The 22,302-nt window shown below is 37.1% G+C and overlaps 1 protein-coding gene across 1 annotated transcript in view; it reads left to right on the forward strand.

Moving 5' to 3' along the window:
• The window catches only part of LOC308619537 (trimeric intracellular cation channel type B-like), a 289,391-nt gene that overhangs the window by 243,121 nt on the left and 23,968 nt on the right, over positions 1 to 22,302 (forward strand). The window contains exon 4 of the mRNA XM_081238437.1: positions 2,947 to 3,103. Within this exon, the coding sequence (XP_081094563.1) occupies positions 2,947 to 3,103 (157 nt within the window). The remainder of the gene's footprint in view (positions 1 to 2,946; positions 3,104 to 22,302) is intronic.

The raw sequence follows: 22,302 nt of genomic DNA on the forward strand, positions 1-22,302 counted from the left end.
GTCTTCTGTTATGTAGAAGTTTTAAATTTTGATGATGTCAAACTTGTAAATCTTTTCCTTTATGGCTTTTTTCTGTTCTTAGATTGCTAGATTTTTTAAAGGGGAATGTTGAATTTTTATCGAATGACCTTTTACTTTCTGTCTAAAGGAGTGATCATAATAATTTGTTAGTATAGTGCATAATTTGTTTTTTAAAGGTAACAAACTTGTATACGGAGGTAGGTACTTTTTTTTTTTTTAACGTGACTTTATTTGGAAATAGCGTCTTTTTTAAAAAAAATGTATTTAATTTATTTATTTTTGGCTGTGTTGGGTCCTCATTGCTGCACGGGCTTTCTCCGGTCACAGTGAGCGGGGACCGCTCTTCGTTGTGGTGCGCGGGCTTCTCATTGTGGTGGCTTCTCTTGTTGTGGAGCATGGGCTCTAGGAGCGTGGGCTCAGTAGTTGTGGCTCACAGGCTCTAGAGCGCAGGCTTAGTAGTTGTGGCGCACGGGCTTAGTTGCTCCGCGACATGTGGGATCTTCCCAGACCAGGGCTTGAACCCATGTCCCCTGCACTGGCAGGCGGACCCTTAACCACTGCGCCACCAGGGAAGCCCTATAATGAAAGATTTTAATGAATTTCTAACTATTGAACCTTCCTTAAATTCTTTGGATAAAATCTACTTGGTTATGATATATTATCCTTTTGAAAAACTAGATTTCAATTTGTTATTGATGTATTTGTGTACTATACTCATAAGTTAGAATTATAATGTATCTTCTTCCTCTCTTTTTTCTTCCCTCCCTCCTTTCCCTCCTCCCTTCCTCCCTGACTCTTTCCCTTCCTCCTTCCCCTCTCCTTCTCTCCTTTCTTTTCTCGATAATTTTTTATGCTGCCGTTATGTTGTTTATAGACTGATTTAAGTTTTTCTAAACTCTATAATGGTTATATAACATAAAAATGAGTAATGAAAAATTATTTGGTAAATGTGTTGCATAAATTTATCTGGGTCTAGCACCTTTCTTAGGATAGATAGATCTTGGATTACCCTCTAACTTTTTTCCATAGTTATTTGTATGTTCAAGTTTCTACCTGTTTGTAAGGGAATTTTGCTAATATATCGTTTTTTAGGAAAATTGTCCATTTCAAATATATCTTCACATTTAGTAGATTAAATGCATGTTTTCTTATAATAAAAACACTCTCTAAAAATTTATTTCCTTTTTTTTTTTTTTTGCTTCTAATATTATGTATTATTTTCATTCCTTCCCCTCTCCCCTCCATTTTTCAGACTTGCTGAACAATGTTCTGTTTTATTGGTCTTTTCCAAGAAAAGCTTTGGGTTGGCTTTATTGATTGCCTAGCTCTATCTGCCTGTTTTAGCATCTAATTAGTTTCTACTTTCATTTTTACAGTTTGCTTCTATTTCTCTGGCTGGGTTAAAAAAAATTTTTTTTTGGTACTTTTTCCTCTAATAATTTCAGTTACAGAAGAGTTGCCAGACTAGGTCAAGGAACTTCTATATACTTTACCCAGAATCACCAACTACTGACATTTTGCCCCATTTATTTTATTTTTTTCCCAGCTTTATTGACATATAGTTGACAAAATTATATATATTTAAAGTGTGCAGTGTGATGATTTGATATACAAATACATTGTGATTACCACAATCAAGTTAATTAGCACGTTCATCACCTCACAGTTACCTTTTGTGTGTGTGCGCGCGCATGTGTGTGTGTGTGGTGACAACACTTAAAAATCTACTCAGCAAATTTTAGGTATATAAGATAGTATTATACAATATTATTAACTACAGTCATTATGCTGTACATCAGATCCCAAGAACTTATTCATCTTATAACTAGAAGTTTGTACTTTACCATTTCTCTGGATGTTTTTGTCTATGCATAGTATTTTTTCAGAACCACTGGAGTGTGAATTGGAGACATTTTGCCCAGTTACTTCTGATTACTTAAGTGTGTTAATTTTAAGAACCACATTACAGTTATCAAAATCAGGAAGTTTAACAGTGATACAATACTGTAATCAAAGCCACAATCCATATTTAGATTTCATCAGTTGTCCAAAAAGGTCTTTTATAGATGTTCTTTCTCACTTGGGGATATGATTTAGGAAATGCGTTGCATTTACTTGTCTCTTTAATGTCATTTAATGTGGAACATTCCATCAGCCTCTTTTGTGTGTGTTCCTTGACCTTGACATTGTTAAAATATAGGCTAGGTGTTTGTTGTTGTTTTTTTCAGAGTAACCCTCAATTTGAGTGCATATAATTAAATTAGTTCTGGTTATACATTTTTGGTAGAAATACTATAGAAGTGATGATGTGGTCTTAGTGCATAATATCAGGAATCACCTGATATTGTTTGTTTACAGTGATGTCTGCAAGGTTTGTCCACTGTAAAGTTATTACTTCCCTCTGTAATTAATAAATAATTTGTTAGGAGACATTTGAGATGATGTAAATATCTGTTCCTCATCAGCCTTTCACCTCTGGGTTTAGTTTGTTCTTCTATTTCAAGCCTGTCCTATTGAAATTTTAGTTTATTTATTTCAGGCTTTATTTTCTTACGTACGTAAGATTATAAACTTTTCTTAGTGTATCACTTTGACATATTAACCGGCATACGTACAGTAGGGTTGGGAATGAAAGGAGACAGTAGTTGGGGAGATTGTCTGTAATAATGTACTACTAGGAAACTGGCAGTAAGATCCTGAACAGAGCATTTTAAAGTTGCCCAAGTCACCCACGTCTTACCAAAATACTTCCAGTGTTGATTTAAAGAACAAAAGATTTGTTTTATGATGATCATGATTGTCACACTTATGAGTATGTTCTAGAAAATTATGAAATTAAGAAGTGTGTTTCTTTAGTGCCACTGGTACCTCAGGACTTGTTTAATATACAGTACCTCAGATGACATATTTACTTTATCATTTCAGGAGCAGTGGCGATGGCATGGAAGAATCCTCTGTCAAGCTGGTTTACTGCTATGCTCCACTGCTTTGGTGGAGGAATTTTATCTTGTCTACTGCTTGCGGAGCCTCCATTGATGTTTCTTGCAAACAACACTAATATATTACTGGCATCTTCAATCTGGTAAGCTGCCATTGTGGTGAACTATGAGACATTCAAAAAAATTGGTAAATTGTTAGTAAATGGAATGTTTTTCTTTAAAAAATATTTTATGTTCTTAAAAGTTAATGCATGTGCAAAGGAAGGAACCCAAATAATGTCAGATGTTTTAAGTGCAAAGTATGTCTCTTTCTCACCCTTCTCCCTTATCCTCTCCCAGAGATAGGTATTGTTGTCTTATGTATATTTAGTGGAAGCATTTCAAATATGAAAGGACATCAAATATTTGACCCCCAACAGTTGATCTTGTGGACCTAACCTATACACACAGTTATACAACATGATAATCAAGAATGTGGCCAACTACACAAAAAGTCCAAGTGATTACGATATTTATGGTAATTGTTTTTGGTAATTGTCATACTCTTTGTTCGATTTTTCAGAGCCTTATGAAATTTAACATTAATTTTATTTTGAATTTAGTTTTGAAGTGAAGAAAAAATGTTAGTAGGAATTGCTTTGGATTCTTGCAAATTCAGCTTCAGTTATCTTTAAGAGGGATGATACATCAAGTTAAAAAAAAGTGTAATACAAATCAGAGAGCTTTGTTATACCTAAAGCAAAAACTGTGCTTTTGATTAGAAACCATAGCAATGAAATACGTAACATTAGGAGCACTTGAAGTTAATTTTTATTGTGATAATTTTAAATGAATATGTAACCAATCATAAAAGGGAATATCATAAATAGTAGTAGCAATGGGACAAATAGTGGGAACTAGTGGCAGTAGAAACTATTAAGAGTAGAACAATAAATTTGATAGCTAATATTTATTGAGTTATTACCATATGTCAGCTAAATTATTTATATTCATTGTCATGTTTAATCACCAGAGTCCAATGGAGTAGCTATTATTATTTCCATTTGAAAAATGAGAAAACTGAGGCATAGAGGAACTTTGCTGAAATTTTCGTATTTAGTAAGTGATTGAGCTAGGATCCAAAACCAGTAAGTTTGACTTTAGAGCCTTGCCACTTAACAGCCACTGCCTCTCATTGATTTGTTTAACCATCTCTTAAAGTATATTCTTCCAGTTGCTATGTGTTTTAAAACACTTTCTCAAGGACTTTTATTTCTATAGCAATATTTTAAAAGGATATTAACATTTTGGAGAATTTCTTTTATGTGTGTAGATGCTTAAACTGTATGAAAAGTAGGATATCCAGAATCTGACACTTTTCATCACTTCCACTTCTGCTCCTGTATACTAACTACCACTCTTGCTTGGACAGTTGTAGTAGCTTCCTAAGTGTTCTAGCTGCTTCTTTCATTATCCCCCTGAGTCTTTTCTTCACATAGTAGATAAAGTGCTTATTTTAAAATGTTAGAACATATTACTCCTGTGCTCAATAGTTTCTTATCTTACTGAGAGGAAAATTCAAAACTCTTAACGTAGCCTATAAGGCCCTATAAAATCTTCCCTTCCACTCTCTTTGTTGTAATGTCTTTCTACTGTATGCCTGCTCAGTCTGTGCTAGCCACGTTGGCTTTGCCATTTCTTGAACACAAAGATGTTCTTCTGCCTCAGCGCCTTTGTGCTTGCTCTCTTTTCTCTGTGATGTTCTTCTCCCAGAACGCTCATATTTTCTTGTCTTGGAGAGATCGTCTCTGAAAAACCACCTCCTCTCCCATGACTATCACATCATACTTCGTTCTTTCCCCCTAGATTTATTACTGTCTGATGTGTTGTCTGTTTATTTCTTCTCATGTTGGTTTGTCTCACTCCACTAGAACAGCAGCCTATCAGAGAAGGGACTTTGTTCTGTTAACTGTGTGCCAAGTATTGTTCTAAGTTCAGTAAGTACGTTGCTAAAGGAACGGACGGCTTGTGTTCTGTTATATGGGAGTTATATAATTAACAGCAAGAAATTACAGATCTTGGTTAGTGATACACTAAATGAAATAAAAGTGCTTGTCTGTAAATATATACTTCCTTGGCTGAAACAAAAAGACATGTTAGAAATGGAAAATAAGAAATGCATTTTTATGTAGTGAATTAATACTATAGTATTTAAATATTTGTTAACTTGAGATCTTTGATTATGCCCATTGTACATAAGAGGAAATTGAGGCTTGAAGAGTTGGTAAATGACAGGGTCTGGATTGCAACTTAGCATGATCTTAACCAAGAAGAGTTTTCATTATGAACAATATGTGTTTTTTAATTTAAAAGTTTTAATTAATATTGGGTAGGTACAAAGGAACATTTATAAAAATATGCAGAGTATAAGGAATTATGATATAATAAAGATTTGTATATCCATCATTTAGATTAAGGAAAAAATTGCCACTTACAAAAATATTTTATTATAATGTGAAAATTCAAAAAACCACAAAACCCAAATATATAGCCTAGTGAATTATTGTTAGGTATATCCTTGAAACCATGACCCAAGTCAAGAAATAAAGCTTTGCCATCTATCCCAGAAGTTCCTTCTGGGTGTCATATTCCAATCACAACCCCCTTCCCACCTTAATCAGTACGATAACACGCTATTATCCTGACTTTTATGGTAACCACTTCTTTGGATGTTTTTATAATTTTATCATCCAGATGTTCATCCCAAGACACTATAATTTCATTATGCTCATTAAAAAATCTAACGTCTCTCTTATTTTATAGGTTCCCCTTCCATTCCTTTTTTCCCTTACAGTTTATCTCTTGAAGAACCAGTCATTTGACATGTAGACTTTTCTGTAGTCATGAGTTTGTTGATTGCATTCTCATGGTGCAGGTCATTATATTCCTCTGTTCTCTGTGTTTCCTGACAATTGGCAGATTTATCCAGAATCCAAATCAGATTCAGGTTAGATTCCTTTGTTTAGCAAGGCCATAAGAGGCCCAAAATGTCTGATTAGCTTTCTTTTTGTTGACATTAGCACTCTTTTATGCTTAATGCTTATCGTCTGTTAACTGAGAATTACAAAATGGCAATAGTCGGATTCTCTCTTTTCTTCCTGTGTATTAGTTGGAATAGTATTATAAATAAATACTTACTACTAATCATCTATTATTTGTTTACCCAGTTGTATAGTTCATATAGGAAAGGCAGGATAAATACTTGATTCTTTCTCTTTATTTACCAATTTTTAAGATTATGATTTGGTCCCCTGCTATTCTCCAAAGGTGACCAGTTTTTTTTGTTTGTTTGTTAAAATTTTTTTTTCCAGTAAATATGAACTCATGAATTTAAGCATATTTTATGGATTTCAATAAACTGGAATTTTCTCATTATTGAAGCTCAAATTGTTCCTTTGTTGGCCAGTGGGAATTTCTTCAGATTGGCTCTTAAGAGTTTGATTAGCATCCTTGCTACTTAAAATAGGATTCATCTTGTACTTTCTTCTGGAATTACTCATTTCTCTAAGAAGCTCTGGTTCCTTTTAGTGAGAAATGGTATTTCAAGACCACAATCTGAGCACTAGACATGTTCATTATTCCTGAATTGGTTGTTTCTAGGTCTTTTCAGTGGACAGAGCTAGGAAAAATAAGGATAAAACAACTCATGAGTTCATTTGATATTTCTAATTCAAATTCAAGATCATAGAACTTTTATTTAACTTCTTTCCATTACATATGTATCTTCTTTCTCCCACACTAAGAATTTTGATTCTTAAGGGCACAAGACATGGTAGAATTAGGATATTCCAACACTGCTCATTTATTCTGTATTGTTCATGCAATACACAATAGTTTTGAAGTAATAGTATGAACACCACCACTGATACGATTACTGAAAATATTAATTTTTTTGTGTATACACTTGTCGTTCTCTTCCTGTTTTTTTAAATAGATGTACTATTCTACACTGTGATAGTAATAGCTATTATGTACTATACTCTTACCTTTTTATTCCCATTCAGCCTTAGTTTTATAGCTAACTGTATACTTAATGTTTATCACCAGTCCTTATGTCTGTGTCTCTGGTAATTTTGGTTTTCTGAAGGTTTTTCTCTAGTAGGTTCATTTGGAGTAGTAGTCCCTGAATTCTCATGTGTTGATCAATTTGTTTGTGTCTTTCTACTTGAAAGTCAGTTTTATTGGATATAAAATCATAAGATCATACGTTCTATCTTTGAGTATTTTAAATATGTTACTCAGTCTTCTTGTGTTATAAAGCATTGCTGTGAAGAACTCTGATGATCATTTAATTTTCTTTCCCTTATAAGTCACCTGCTCTTCTTTTCTAGATGCCCAAAAGTTTCTTTTCTTTTCTTTCTTTCTTTTTTTATTAACATCTAGTAATTTAAATAGTTCTAGGTGTTGGTCATTTGGGGTCAGTCTTCTTAGGTACATGGTGTGTTCTTTTTAGTAGCTACATGTGTTTTTTTAAACTGAGAAAGTTATTTTAGTATTTGTACTCTTCTGCTTTGGTTTTCTCCAGGAAGTCCTATTGGCTGTTTTTTTGCCCTGCTTCAATGAACCTTTTTATATCTTTTAAATTTTTAAAACATATTTTCTTTTTTACCTTCTATTTCTTTGAAGGCACTGTTATTTTATTTCTCTTTGTTTTCCTTCTAGTTTGGTCTTCATTACTAAAATAACTTTTTTTCTTTATCTTTTTATTCTTCCTGAGTATTGTATCTCCACTTCTCAGTTTTTCTCATTCTGATGTACACTGTTTTATGTGTTGTATCGCTTTTCTTAATGTCTTTACCTTGTTTTGAAATAGGAGGTTGCAGTTTTTTTTTTTTTTTTTTTTTTTTTTTGCTGTACGCGGGCCTCTCACTGCTGTGGCCTCTCCCGTTGCGGAGCACAGGCTCCGGACACACAGGCTCCGCGGCCATGGCTCGCGGGCCCAGCCGCTCCGCGGCATGTGGGATCTTCCGGGATCGGGGCGCGAACCCGTATCCCCTGCATCGGCAGGCGGACTCTCAACCACTGCGCCACCAGGGAAGCCCAAGGTTGCAGTTTTGACCTGTTTTGTGGACCCATTTTCCTGAGTACTTTCATTGTAGGGATTTTTTTTCTCTTATAATAAATGTGTATGGGGTTTGACCTTGATACTTTTCTGTTGGTAATTTTTATGTGGAATCAGGTTTCTTGAACCTTCAAGACAAAGTGGAATTCAGGAAAGATTTTCTGACTTCATAGAGCTCCTGTCCTGTGTCTGTTGTTTTTATGTAGTGTTCAAAAGATGATGACCTGCTTTCTGAGATTTCCTGGGTCCCTTCCCCAGTTTGGTCTGGACCTTCCCCTTCTTTTGTTGTTCTATGCTGCTCAGTTTTGATTCTACATCAGCAGTTTCTTCTTATTATTGGACTTGTTCTAGAAAGGAGCCTGGGTGGATCAGTTTTCAAAGTTCACAGGGACTACATTGGTCCAACCCCTTCAGACGGTATCATGGACCCTTTGTCTCACCTGGTATTGGAAATGTCAGAATCCTTCCAGTTTCAGCTGTTGTTGTTTTCCAGATTGGCCTGCTGTGCTTTCCAGTGAATTCCCATTAGCTGTTTTGAAGCTGTTTTGTTCTTAGGTCCATTAGTTGCCACCTTGCTGCTTTCTTCTTCCTGCCAAGCAGTTTAGTTCTATGAATGCTGGTGATTTGCCTTTACCCATTTGCATTTTGGGATTTAAAGGGATACCTTGTCACATAGTTTTGTTGTAAGTGCTATGGATGGGATTTTGGCTTTGCTATCCAGTTGCCCTGTTTTTATGAGGCAATTTGAAGAGATCAAAATCGAGGCAGCTACTGCTGCCACCATCTTCCCAGAACAGTTGCCATTAGTTTTGATGTCCCCGTATGACCCTCCACCCTCAGCCCGATCCCATCTTCTCTCTTCCTTACTCATAGGTAACCATTACCTTTAATTTTGTACCTTTCATTCCTTTACTTTTCTATGCAGGTCTGACGTGTATTTTTCTAAATAATATAGTTTTTGAAAATTTTATGAATGGAATCATATGTATGTATTTTTCAGTGACTTGGTTTTTTTGTTCAGCCTCTGTTCCTGAGATTCAGTCTTACTGTGTATGCTTGTAATTTATTACTTTTCGCTTCTGTATAGTTTATCAGAATGAATTGTCATCGTATATTCATCCATTTCTCTGTTGACATAGAGTTGTTTCTAGTATTTTTTCTATTACAGTATTGCTAAGAACATGATGTACATGGGTAAGATTTTCTCTTGATATAGCTTAAGAGTAGATTTACTGAGTTATAGGGAAAGTGATTTTTAAGCTCTACTAGATAATGAGAAATCATTTCCCAAAATGGTTATAATAATTTACATCTCTACTGTATTGCACTTAATCTAAGAACTGGACTTTACCAATAACTTATATACTTACATTTCTCTCCCCAATCCCATCTTGCTGCACTTTTTCCACAGTTAACCTCTACCCTGTGTTTATCTTTTTGTGAATATGAATATATGAATATCTTTAGATATTCATATATATGAATATCTAAACAATAGATTTTTTTAGTTTTATTTGTTTTGGGCCCTATTTTAAAATGGGGTATTATGCTCTGTATAGTTCTCTAGGACTTTTTTTCATTCAACATTATGTTACTAAGATTCATCTGTGTTTTGCTAGTAGCTGTAGTACATTCCTTCTCACTGTTGTATAATCTATTATATTAATAACTGTATTTTATTTATTCTGATGAGCATTTTTATTGGTTCTAGTTGTTGGGCATTACAAAACAACAAGAGCAGCCACTGATGTAGTACAGACACTTTTCTAAGTGCTTTACATTTATTATCTCATTTAACCTCACAAGAAACTGGTGAGGTAGGCTCTCTATTATTTTCATTTAATAAATGAGGAATCTGAGGCAAGAAGGGTAAAATAACTTGCCCAAGGAATCACTGATATCTAATAGCTGGAGCCAGCATTCAAACCTAGGCTACCTAGTCCTTTAGTCTGCACTTATACAGTGTACTGTTTTGGACTTGGGAAATACTGACATTGTCTTTGTGCTCACAGACCCTTAAATATAAAAAATGCCTGCTTAAAGACATAGTATATTTTACTGTTTTCTTTTTTAAGGTTTTAATGTTGAGAACAAATGTGTAATCTTTGCTTCATTTGATTTTAATTTGGGAAATTAAAATGATGTTTGTAATGTACTTTAAACTCTAGCAAGCTAAACTAAGGGAGTATGTGAATGTACTTATTGGCAAGGTCATCTTTAGTACAGTAGCTCATAGTGCTCACCTTTGGAGATTAGCACCATCTACTGGCAAAGGGAAACAATAACTTGGTATGTCATAGTATGTTTAATATTGTTTGGAAGACAGTGTACCCTTTCATAGGATTTTTCTTTTTGAAAACTGTTTCTGGGGGGAAATAAATATTTTGTAATTTCTCTGTGTTTTGATTTTTATGCCCCATTTTGTTTTCCTTTAACTTCCAAGTATCAGTTATATATTGCACATTTGCATAACTGAGACTGCATTTTTATGAGGAAAAGTACAACAAAAGGTATAGTTTTATAGGTCTGTCATTCTGTAATAGTCTTTTTCAAAGCATATACATAAAATTTTTGATTTGTTAGAGTAGTAAGAGCAAGAGCAAAGCTCTCGTATTGGACTAATATGAACTGTATTTAGCTTACTGTTCTGTTTTGGCCTAGTTAAGTCATACTGTTTTGGTAGTCAGAAGCGGGAAATTAAGGGAGGGTGAAAACAGTTCTCAGAGACTAACCGTGGGAAGCTCAACTCTTGGTATTAACCTAAATTCTACTTTCGTCTTTCCTACTTAAACTGGGTTAGCTTTCATTTGTCAGTGAACTCGCATCCTGCTTGTATCCTGTTTTATTTTATTTTATTTTTAACATCTTTATTGGAGTATAATTGATTTACAATGCTGTGTTAGTTGCTGCTGTATAACAGAGTGAATCATCTGTACGTATAGATATATCCCCGTATCTCCTCCCTCTTGCGTCTCCCTCCCACCCTCCCTGTCCCACCCCTCTAGGTGGTCACAAAGCACCGAGCTGATCTCCCTGTGCTATGCGGCTGCTTCCCACTAGCTCTCTGTTTTACATTTGCTAGTGTATATGTGTCAGTGCTACTCTCTCACTTCATCCCAGCTTACCATTACCACTCGCCATGTCCTCAAGTCCATTCTCTACGTCTGCGTCTTTATTCCTGTCCTGCCCCTAGGTTCTTCAGAACCATTTTTTTTTTTTAGATTCCATATATATCTGTTAGCATACAGTATTTGTTTTTCTCTTTCTGACTTACTTCATTCTGTATGACAGACTCTGGGTCCATCCACCTCACTACAAATACCTCAATTTCGTTTCTTTTTATGGCTGAGTAATAGTCCATTTGTATATTGCCACATCTTCTTTATCCATCTATCTGTTGATGGGCACTTAGATTGCTTCCATGTCCTGGCTGTTGTAAAAAGTGCTGCAGTGAACGTTGTGGTACGTGTCTCTTTGAATTATGGTTTTCTCAAGATATATGCCCAGTAGTAGGATTGTTGGTTTGTATGGTTGTTCTATTTTTAGTTTCTTAAGGAACCTGCATACTGTTCTCCATAGTGGCTGTATCAAGTGACATTCTCACCAACAGTGAAAGAGGGTTCCCTTTTCTCCACACCCTCTCCAGCATTTACTGTTTGTAGATTTTTTGATGATGGCCATTCTGACAGGTGTGAGGTGATACCTCATTGCAATTTTGATTTGCATTTCTCTAATGATTAGTGATGTTGAGCATTCTTTCATGTGTTTGTTGGCAATCTGTATATCTTCTTTGGAGAAATGTCTGTTTAGGTCTTCTGCCCATTTTTGGGTTGGGTTGCTTGTTTTTTTGATACTGAGATGCATGAGCTGCTTATATATTTTGGAGATTAATCCTTTTTCAGTTGCTTCGTTTGCAAATACTTTTTCCCATTCTGAGGGTTGTCTTTTCATCTTGTTTATGTTTTCCTTTGCTGTGCAAAAGCTTTGAAGTTTCATTAGATCCCATTTGTTTATTTTTGTTTTTATTTCCATTTCTCTAGGAGGTGGGCCAAAAAAGGATCTTGCTGTGATTTATGTCATAGAGTGTTCTGCCTATGTTTTCCTCTAAGAGTTTGATAGTGTCTGGCCTTACATTGAGGTCTTTAATCCATTTTGAGTTTATTTTTGTGTGTGGTGTTAGGGAGTGTTCTAATTTCATTCTTTTACATGTAGCTGTCCAGTTTTCCCAGGACCACTTATTGAAGAGGCTGTCTTTTTTCCATTGTATATTCTTGCCTCCTTTATCAAAGATAAGGTGACCATATGTGCATGGGTTTATCTCTGGGCTTTCTATCCTGTTCCATTGATCTATATTTTTGTTTTTCTGCCAGTACCATTACTGAAGGTACTGTCGGTTTGTAGTATAGTCTGAAGTCAAGGAGCCTGATTCCTCCAGCTCCATTTTTCTTTCTCAACATTGCTTTGGCTATTCAGGGTCTTTTGTGTTTCCATACAAATTGTGAAGTTTTTTGTTCTAATTCTGTAAAAAATGCCATTGGTAGTTTCATAGGGATTGCATTGAATCTGTAGATTGCTTTGTGTAGTACAGTCATTTTCACAATGTTGATTCTTCCATTCCAAGAACATGGTATGTCTCTCCATCTGCTTCTTTCATCAGTGTCTTATAGTTTTCTGCAGGTTTTTTTGTCTCCTTAGGTAGGTTTATTCTTAGGTATTTTATTCTTTTTATTGCAGCGGTAAATGGGAGTGTTTCCTTAATTTCTCTTTCAGATTTCTTGTCATTAGTGTACAGGAATGCAAGAGATTTCTGTGCATTAATTTTGTATCCTGCTACTTTACCAAATTCATTGATTAGCTCTAGTAGTTTTCTGGTGGCATCATTATGATTCTGTATGTATAGTATCATGTCATCTGCAAACAGTGACAGTTGTACTTCTTCTTTTCCAATTTGGATTCCTTTTATTTCTTTTTCTTCTAGGATTGCTGTGGCTAAAACTTCCAAAACTCTGTTGAATAAGAGTGGTGAGAGTGGGCAACCTTGTCTTGTTCCTGATCTTAGTGGAAATGGTTTCAGTTTTTCACCATTGAGAACAATGTTGGCTGTAGGTTTGTCATATATATAGCCTTTATTATGTTGAGGTAAGTTCCCTCTATGCCTACTTTCTGGAGGGTTTTTATCATAAATCGGTGTTGAATTTTCTTGAAAGCTTTTTCTGCATCTGTTGAGATGATCATATGGTTTTTCTCCTTCAGTTTGTTAATATGGTGTATCATGTTGATTGATTTTCATATATTGAAGAATCCCTGCATTCCCTGGATTAACCCCACTTGATCATGGTGTATGATCCTTTTAATGTGCTGTTGGATTCTGATTGCTAGTTTTTTGTTGAGGATTTTTACATCTATGTTCATCAGTGATATTGGCCTGTAGTTTTCTTTTTGTGTGACATCTTTGTCTGGTTTTGGTATCAGGTGATGGTGGCCTTGTAGAATGAGTTTGGGAGTGTTCCTCCTTCTGCAGTATTTTGGAAGAGTTTGAGAAGGATAGGTGTTAGCTCTTCTCTAAATGTTTGATAGAATTTGCCTGTGAAGCCATCTGGTCCTGGGCTTTTGTTTGTTGGAAGATTTTTAATCACAGTTTCAATTTCAGTATTTGCGACTGGTCTGTTTATATTTTCTTTGTCTTCCTGGTTCAGTCTGGGAAGGTTGTGCTTTTCCAAGAGTTTGTCCATTTCTTCCAGGTTGTCCATTTTATTGGCATACAGTTACTTGTAGTAATCTCTCATGGTCCTTTGTATTTCTGCAGTGTCATGTTGTTACTTCTCCTTTTTCATTTGTAATTGTGTTGATTTGAGTCTTTTCCCTTTTTTCTTGAAGAGTCTGGCTAATGATTTATCAATTTTATCTTCTCAAAGAACCAGCTTTTAGTTTTACTGATCTTTGCTCTTATGTCCTTCATTTCTTTTTCATTTATTTCTGATCTCATTTTTGCGATTTATTTCCTTCTGCTAACTTTGTTTTTTTTGTTGTTGTTGTTCTTCTTTCTCTAATTGCTTTTAAGTTTTATTAGGTCCCATTTGTTTATTTTTGTTTTTCTTTCCATTTCTCTGGGAGGTGTAAGGTTAGGTTGTTTATTTGAGATATTTCTTGCTTCTTGAGGTAGGATTGTATTGCTATAAGCTTCCCTCTTAGAACTGCTTTTGCTACATCCCATAGGTTTTGGGTCGTCGTGTTTTCATTGTCATTTGTTTCAAGGTATTTTTTGATTTCCTCTGATTTCTTCAGTGATCTCTTGGTTATTTAGTAGTGCATTGTTTAGCCTCCATGTGTTTATATTTTTTTACAGGATTTTTCCTGTAATTGATATCTAGTCTCATAGCATTGTGGTCAGAAAAGATACTTGATACGATTTAAATTTTCTTGAGTTTGCCAAGGCTTGATTTGTGACTCAAGATATGATCTATCCTGGAGAATGTTCCATGAGCACTTGAGAAGAAAGCGTATTCTGTTGTTTTTGGATGGAACGTCCTTCAAATATCAGTTAAGTCCACCTTGTTTAATGTGTCATTTAAAGCTTGCATTTCCTTATGTATTTTCATTTTGGATGATCTGTCCATTGGTGAAAGTGGGGTGTTAAAGTCCCCTACTATGAATGTGTTACTGTCGATTTCCCCTTTTGTGGCTGTTAGCATTTGCCTTATGTATTGAGATGCTCCTATTCTGAGTGCATACACATTTACAATTGTTATATCTTCTTCTTGGGTTGATCTCTTGATCGTTATGTAGTGTCCTTCTTTGTCTGTTTTAATAGTCTTTATTTAAAGTCTATTTTATCTGATACGAGTATTGTTACTCCAGCATTCTTTTGATTTCCATTTGCATGGAATATCTTTTTCCATCCTCTCACTCTCAGTCTGTATGTGTCCCTAGGTCTGAAGTGGGTCTTTTGTGGACAGCATGTATATGGGTCTTGTTTTTGTATCCATTCAGCCAGTCTGTGTCTTTTGTTTGGAGCATTTAATCCATGTACATTTAAGGTAATTATCTATGTGTGTTCCTATTACTATTTTCTTAATTGTTTTGGGTTTGTTATTGTCGGTCTTTTCTGTCTCTTGTGTTTTCTGCCTAGAGAAGTTCCTTTAGCATTTGTTGTAAAGCTGGTTTGGTGGTACTTAATTCTGTTAGTTTTTGCTTGTCTGTAAAGGTTTTAATTTCTCCATTGAATCTGAATGAGATCCTTGCCTGGTAGAGTAATGTTGGTGGCAGGTTTTTCCCTTTCATCACTTTAAATATGTCCTGCCACTCCCTTCTGGCTTGCAGAGGTTCTGCTAAAAGATCAACTGTTAACCTTATGGGGATTCCCTTGTATGTTATTTGTTGCTTTTCCCTTGCTGCTTTTAATATTTTTTCTTTGTATTTAATTTTTGATCGTTTGATTAATATGTGTCTTGGCGTGTTTCTCCTTGGATTTATCCTGTATGGGACTGTCTGTGCTTCCTGGACTTGATTAACTATTTCCTTTCCCATATCAGGGAAGTTTTCAACTATAATCTCTTCAAATATTTTCTCAGACCCTTTCTTTTTCTCTTCTTCTTCTGCGAGCCCTATGAATCGAATGTTGGTACATTTAATGTTGTCCCAGAGGTCTCTGAGAATGTCCTCAATTCTTTTCATTCTTTTTTCTTTATTCTGCTCTGTGGTAGTTATTTCCACTATTTTATCTTCCAGGTCACTTATCCGTTCTTCTGCCTCAGTTATTCTGCTATTGATTCATTCCAGAGAATTTTTTTTTTTTTTTTTTTTTTTTTTTTTTTGCTGTACGCGGGCCTCTCACTGCTGTGGCCTCTCCCGTTGCGGAGCACAGGCTCCGGACACACAGGCTCCGCGGCCATGGCTCGCGGGCCCAGCCGCTGCGCGGCATGTGGGATCTTCCGGGATAGGGGCACGAACCCGTGTCCCCTGCATCGGCAGGCGGACTCTCAACCACTGCGCCACCAGGGAAGCCCCCCAGAGAATTTTTAATTTCATTTATTGTGTTGTTCATCATTGTTTTTTTTTTTTTTTTTTTTGCTCTTTAGTTCTTCTCGGTCCTTGTTAAATGTTTCTTGTATTTTTTCCATTCTGTTTCCAAGATTTTGGATCATCTTTACTATCATTATTCTGAATTCTTTTTCAGGTAGACTGCCTATGTCATCTTCATTTGTTTGGTCTGGTTGGTTTTTACTTTGCTCCTTCATCTGCTGAGTATTTCTCTGTCTTCTCATTTTGCTTAACTTACTGTCTTTGGGGTCTCCGTTTAGCAGGCTCTGGGTTTGTAGTTGCCCTTGTTTTTGGTGTCTGCCTCCAGTGGGTAAGGTTGGTTTAGTGGGTTGTGTAGGCTTCCTGGTGGAGGGGACTGGTGCCTGTGTTCTGATGGTTGAGGCTGGATTTTGTCTTTCTTGTGTGCAAGACCACGTCCGGTATTGTGTTTTGGGGTGTCTGTGAACTTATTATGATTTTAGGCAGCCACTGTGCTAATGGGTGGGGATGTGTTCCTGTCTTGCTAGTTGTTTGGCATGGGGTGTCCAGCCCTGGAGCTGCTGATCTTTGAGTGGAGCCAGGTCTTTGCGTTGAGATGGAGATCTCTTGGAGAACCTTTGCCGATTGTTATTACGTGGGCCTGGGAGGTGTCTGGTGGTCCAGTGTCCTGTACTTGGCTCTCCCACCTAAGAGGCTTAGGCCTGACACTTGGCCGGAGCACCAAGACCCTAAAGCAAGCTTCCCACAGAGCTTCCCGAGGGTACCTTGTTTACAAGAAAACGGCAGGAGGAAGGAGCAGAGCTGGGACTGCGCAGTCCCTGTCAAATCACCAAGCTGAATTCCTGTATCCTGTTTTAGACTAGCTTCTGTTATTTAGCGCTCTGCTTTGTCATTTTTTTCTCTATGTTAATCACTTAGATTAAGTCACTTAGACTTAAAAATGTATGAGAAGTAAATTGCCTTCTCGTTCCATTTCATGTCTGATATGTTCTAGTCCTTCATTTCTGATATGTTTTCTTTAAGCACTTTACAAGTTAAAAGTTCCATAGATGTTACAATTTTAGTTAAAGGTGAAATTATCTTTACAGAAGGAGGGACATGATGATTTCTTAATGAGTGTTGAGTGACTCATTGAAGGAATTTGAAAAAGGTGACTTGTGTTATAGAGCAGGAATGGCTATTTAGGGCACCACTGGTCTGATCTGCTTACTTGTAAGTCTACTGAGCACAATAAACAGTTGTTCTCTTGCCCTGTGGCTATTTAACAATTGAAACAAGAACTGTTTTCTGTTTAAAATATTAGCGTATCATAGGTACACTTTAGAAATACAGTAAGTCCCCTACATACAAACGAGTTCAGTTCTGAGAGCTCGTTCTTAAGTGCAACTTGTTGGTAAGTCCAACAAAGTTAGCCTAGGTACCTAACTAACAATTGGCTATGTAGTACTGTACTGTAATAGGTGTATACTACTTTTCCACAAATAATACATAAAAAACAAACACAAAAATAGAGAAAACATTTAAAATCTTACAGTACGGTACCTTGAAAAGTACAGTAGTACAGTACAACAGCTGGCACACAGGGGCTGGCGTCACGTGAACAGGCAAGAAGAGTTACTGACTGGAGGAGGGAGAGGAGGTGGGAGATGGCAGAGTTGAAGGATCGTCAGCAACAGGAGACGGAGGGCAAGCTGCAATTTCACTCAGGCCTGACGTGGATGCCACAGGTCCTGGTTCCTTGCTGGATTTAATTCTATCTACCCTCTTGAAAAAACGATCCAGTGATGTCTGGGTAGTAGCTCTTTTTTTTTCTCATCGTAGATGACTCTGTAGCCCTGGATCGCATTCTGAATGGCTGCTGCAACCTTTGTTTACCGTTCTATATTCGGGTCCTGTGCCTCAAAAACTAACAGTGCCTCCTCAAATAAAGAAAATCCCCTTGCTATTTCCTGCGTCATGAATCTCTTCAGTCCTTCAGTTACTTCTTCTTCCTCTTGTCTCTTCGTCCTTTCTCTGGGCCTCCAGTTCCATCAGGTCTTCATTAGTAAGCTCCTCGTGTTGCATAGCAAGGAATTCAATGAAGTCATCCTCTTGCAGATCTAGCGCCAGCTACTTGCTGAGGGTCACTAAGTTGCTGAAGACCTCTTTGGGCTCCTCATCCACCTTCTCAAATCCACGAAAATCGTGAACAAACTGTGGGCAAAGCTTCTTCCAAACCCCAGTCATGGTGATGGCCATAACCTCACGCCAAGCAAAGTCCGTATTTTTTATGACCTTGCAGATGTTATAGTCCTTCCAAAATTGCTGAAAGGTTGTTCCTGATCCGTCACTCGCCTTTACTGCCTGATGAAAAGTGTGATGTAAATAATATTTCTTGAAAGTTGGTATAACTCCCTGGTCCACAGGTTGGATGAGCAACATAGTATTTGGTGACAGATGCACTACTTTGAGGTTGGGATGAAAGTCATCTATGAATGAGGGGTAGCCCGGAGTAGCAAAAGAATGTTGAATGGGATGTCCTTTGCCAAGCAATATTTCTCTACCTCTGGTATAAGGTGCTAGAAAAACCAGTCCTGGAAAATGGCCTATGTAACTCAGGCTTGGGGTTATTACTCTTCCACACAACAGGAAGAGAGCCCTTGGCTATGTGTTTAAGGGTTCCTGGGTTCTCTGAATGATAAACTAAGAGAGGCTTCAGCTTCATATCTCCAGAAGCATTGCCACCAAACAACAGAGTTAGCCTATTCTTTGCTGCTTTATAGCCTGACATCACCTTTTCCTCCTTACTGATGTAACTTCAGTCTGGCATCCTCTTCCAGTACAATCCTGTCTCATCCACATTAAAAACCTGCTTGGGTAAATATGCACCTTCATCAATAATTTCTTGAAGTGTTTCAGGAAATTCTCAGGCAGCTACCATATCTGCACTTGCTGCCTCGCCACTTAACTTTTACGTTGTGAAGGTTGGCTCTGCCTTAAACTGATGAAACCAGCCATGGCTGGCATTAAAAGGTGTGCCCTCTGATTCTTTGCCATGTTTCTTCTTCAAGTCTTCATAAAGGCTTTTAGCTTTCTCTTGAATCAGCATTAAGCTGAGCAGGACTCGACGCTGATGCTGATCCTGCAACCACACACTGAGAAGTTTCTCCATCTCCTCCATCACTTTTCCACGCTTCTTCAATATTATTGTTGCCGTCATCGGCATAGCAGACTTCGTGATACATGATCTTGTCCTTGTTCTTTAGAATCGTGCCGATGGTTGAACGATTCGTTTTATAAGAACGAGCGACATCTGCCATCTTTTCGCCTCACTCCACTCAATTATTTTACTTTTGTTTCCGTCCTTATCGCTTGGCTCTTCTTAGCAGTACCAGCCACATCACTGCTGCTTTTAATGCTTGCTCCCGGATATCCTGGGCTTGAAATAAAGATACTGTACTACTGTACTCTATACAGTACTGTGCAGTAAAGTACACAGAACACAGCCACTTGTAGAGGACGTATGTGTGTGACAGTGTATGCCAGACACGTGAACTAACATGTGATTGGACATGGGAACGCACGTTCACATCTTTGAAAGTTCGCAACTTGAAGGTTCAGGTGTAGGGGACTTACTGTATCTGATTGATGCAATAAAGACTTATTTATTAGAAATAGCAATAATTACAAATTTTAGACCATACGCCATAATGTCACATAGTTGAATATAAAAAGTCCAAGATTGGGACTTCCCTGGCGGTCCAGTGGTTAAGACTCTGTGCTTCCACTGCAGGGGGCACGGGTTTTATCCCTAGCTGGAGAAATAAGATCCCGCATGCCCCGTGACACAGCCAAAAAAAAAAAAAGTCCAAGATTGCTCTTGTAATAGTGTAGCCTTTTAACTCATGTTGAAGATAGTCTTGGTGTAGAGAATGAAAATGAGGTTGTTTGTATTATTTTTGTTTTGTTGTTTTTTTGTTTGAGTATTTTGAGTATTCATTACTGCTAAAGTGAAACCAAATCTCCCTGTCTTAATCTAATCTAGAGTGATACCAAAACTTTTTTTTTTATTTAAAAATACATTTAAAAATTGCTTAGGTGTAACTTTTGTTTTCCCCTGGCACCTAGCCAACTTCCTGGAAATTTGTTCTGTATTTAAAGAGAGATTTGTATAGAGGCTTTCAAAATGTTATATGAACATTAAAGATTTTATATAATACGAGTCATTTTTGAAAAGCTTTTTACTACTTTTCGATAATTTATTCCTTTGTCTCAAACTCTTTAATTATCAAATGATTCTTTGATTTGATATATTTTGTGTGTTGCCTCCTGCTAATTTTTTAACTGTTAATAAATGATTTAACTCAGGCCTACTGTTTTTTTGTTAATAAATTTATTTATTTATTTTTGGCTGCATTGGGTCTTCATTGCTGTGCACGGGCTTTCTCTAGTTGTGGCGAGCAGTGGCTACTCTTCATTGTGGTGCGTGGGCTTCTCATTGTGGTGGCTTCTCTTGTTGCAGAGCACAGCCTCTAGGCCCGCAGGCTTCAGTAGTTGCGGCATGTGGGCTCCGTAGTTGTGGCTCACGGGCTCTAGAGTGCAGGCTCAGTAGTTGTGGCACATGGGCTTAGTTTCTCCGTGGCATGTGGGATCTTCCCGGACCAGGGCTCGAACCCGTGTCCCCTGCATTGGCAGGCGGATTCTTAACCACTGTTCCACCAGGGAAGTCCAGGGCTACTTTTTATTATGCTGAGTTTCAGGGGGTAACAAGATGAATGATTCCTGCCATCTAAGGACTGTTATAATTTGAGTATTATAGCCTTTATATATTATAAAGAAAAATGTCTAAAGAGCTATGTTGAAGTATAGGAACCAATTGTTTTAGTTGTACAGAACCATCAGAATTTAGTCTGAACTGGGAATATTAAATAAAACAAAACTCTCAAAGTCAATGTATATGGTAGTATTTAAATGACATCTTGAAGAGTAGGAAGGAATTGGTAAGTGGAGTTGAAGAAGAGAGGGTGCTTCAGGCTGAACAAACCATTTCATCTTACATTGGGTCTCTGAAGCAGTGTTTTGGCAAACAGGATTTCATATTCCATGAAGACTTTTAGGAATTCGGACTCTATGAGCCATGAATTACAATAAGGTTAACAACTTCTTTTAGAAGAGATAGAGTACTTCTTTCTTGCAGTGTATTCTGTATCAAGATAAATGTTCTGCTTTAAGCACAAAATTGTCTGCCAGAGAGTATTTTAGGAATGGGGGGAAAAAGTGCTGTGTTTTCCAATCAACACTACTGTTAAATTGTTGAACTGGTGTTTAGAACAAATGAGGCTTCAAAAAATAATTCACCTGGGCTTCCCTGGTGGCGCAGTGGTTGAGAGTCCGCCTGCCGATGCAGGGGACGAGGGTTCATGCCCCAGTCCGGGAGGATCCCACATGCCGCGGAGCGGCTGGGCCCGTGAGCCATGGCCGCTGGGCCTGCGTGTCTGGAGCCTGTGCTCCGCAACGGGAGAGGCCACAACAGTGAGAGGCCCGCGTACCACAAAAAAAAAAAAAAAATAATAATAATAATGATGATAATAATTCACCTGAGGAGGAGTGAATTATTCTTAAACTAACATCACAATTTAATTGGTTAAAACTTAAACTTACTCAACTAAATTGAAGAACAAGCTTCATATTCTTTTAGCCGTATGAAAATAAGTTTTTCCTTAACACGAGTGAATCTGTCTCCTTGAGAACAATGACCTTTCTCTGTATAGGTTGCAGTTTATTCACAAAGGGGTACAGGTGAAGATGTAAGTGGGGTTGAAATGGTGTCCCTTGCTCAGCTACTAAGGTCCCTTTTCTAATTCCTTTTCCGAAGACAAAGGCACTCTACCTAGAGAAGCCCCAAACCAGAAGTGATTATACACTTGCTTAATTTTGTTGGTGGATTCAGCACTTAGCTTGTAGACTAGTGTAGTCACAAATTAGGAACTCAGTGAATACTTTTTGCATTTATAGAGTACTCAGAAGTACAAAATTTATTTTCCCTTTGATTATGACTTTTTGGCAGATTATTTTATGTGCTTCACGTGATTTTTAAAAATTGACTTTGGGACTTCCCTGGTGGTCTAGTGGTTAAGATTCTGTGCTTCCACTGCAGGGGGCACGGGTTTGATCCCTGGTCAGAGAGCTAAGATCCCACATGCTGCACGGAGTAGCCAAAAAAAAAATTTTTTTTTTTGACTC

This window comes from Mesoplodon bidens (assembly GCF_964165515.1).
Source record: "Mesoplodon bidens genome assembly, chromosome: 6".
Classification (NCBI taxonomy): domain Eukaryota; kingdom Metazoa; phylum Chordata; class Mammalia; order Artiodactyla; family Ziphiidae; genus Mesoplodon; species Mesoplodon bidens.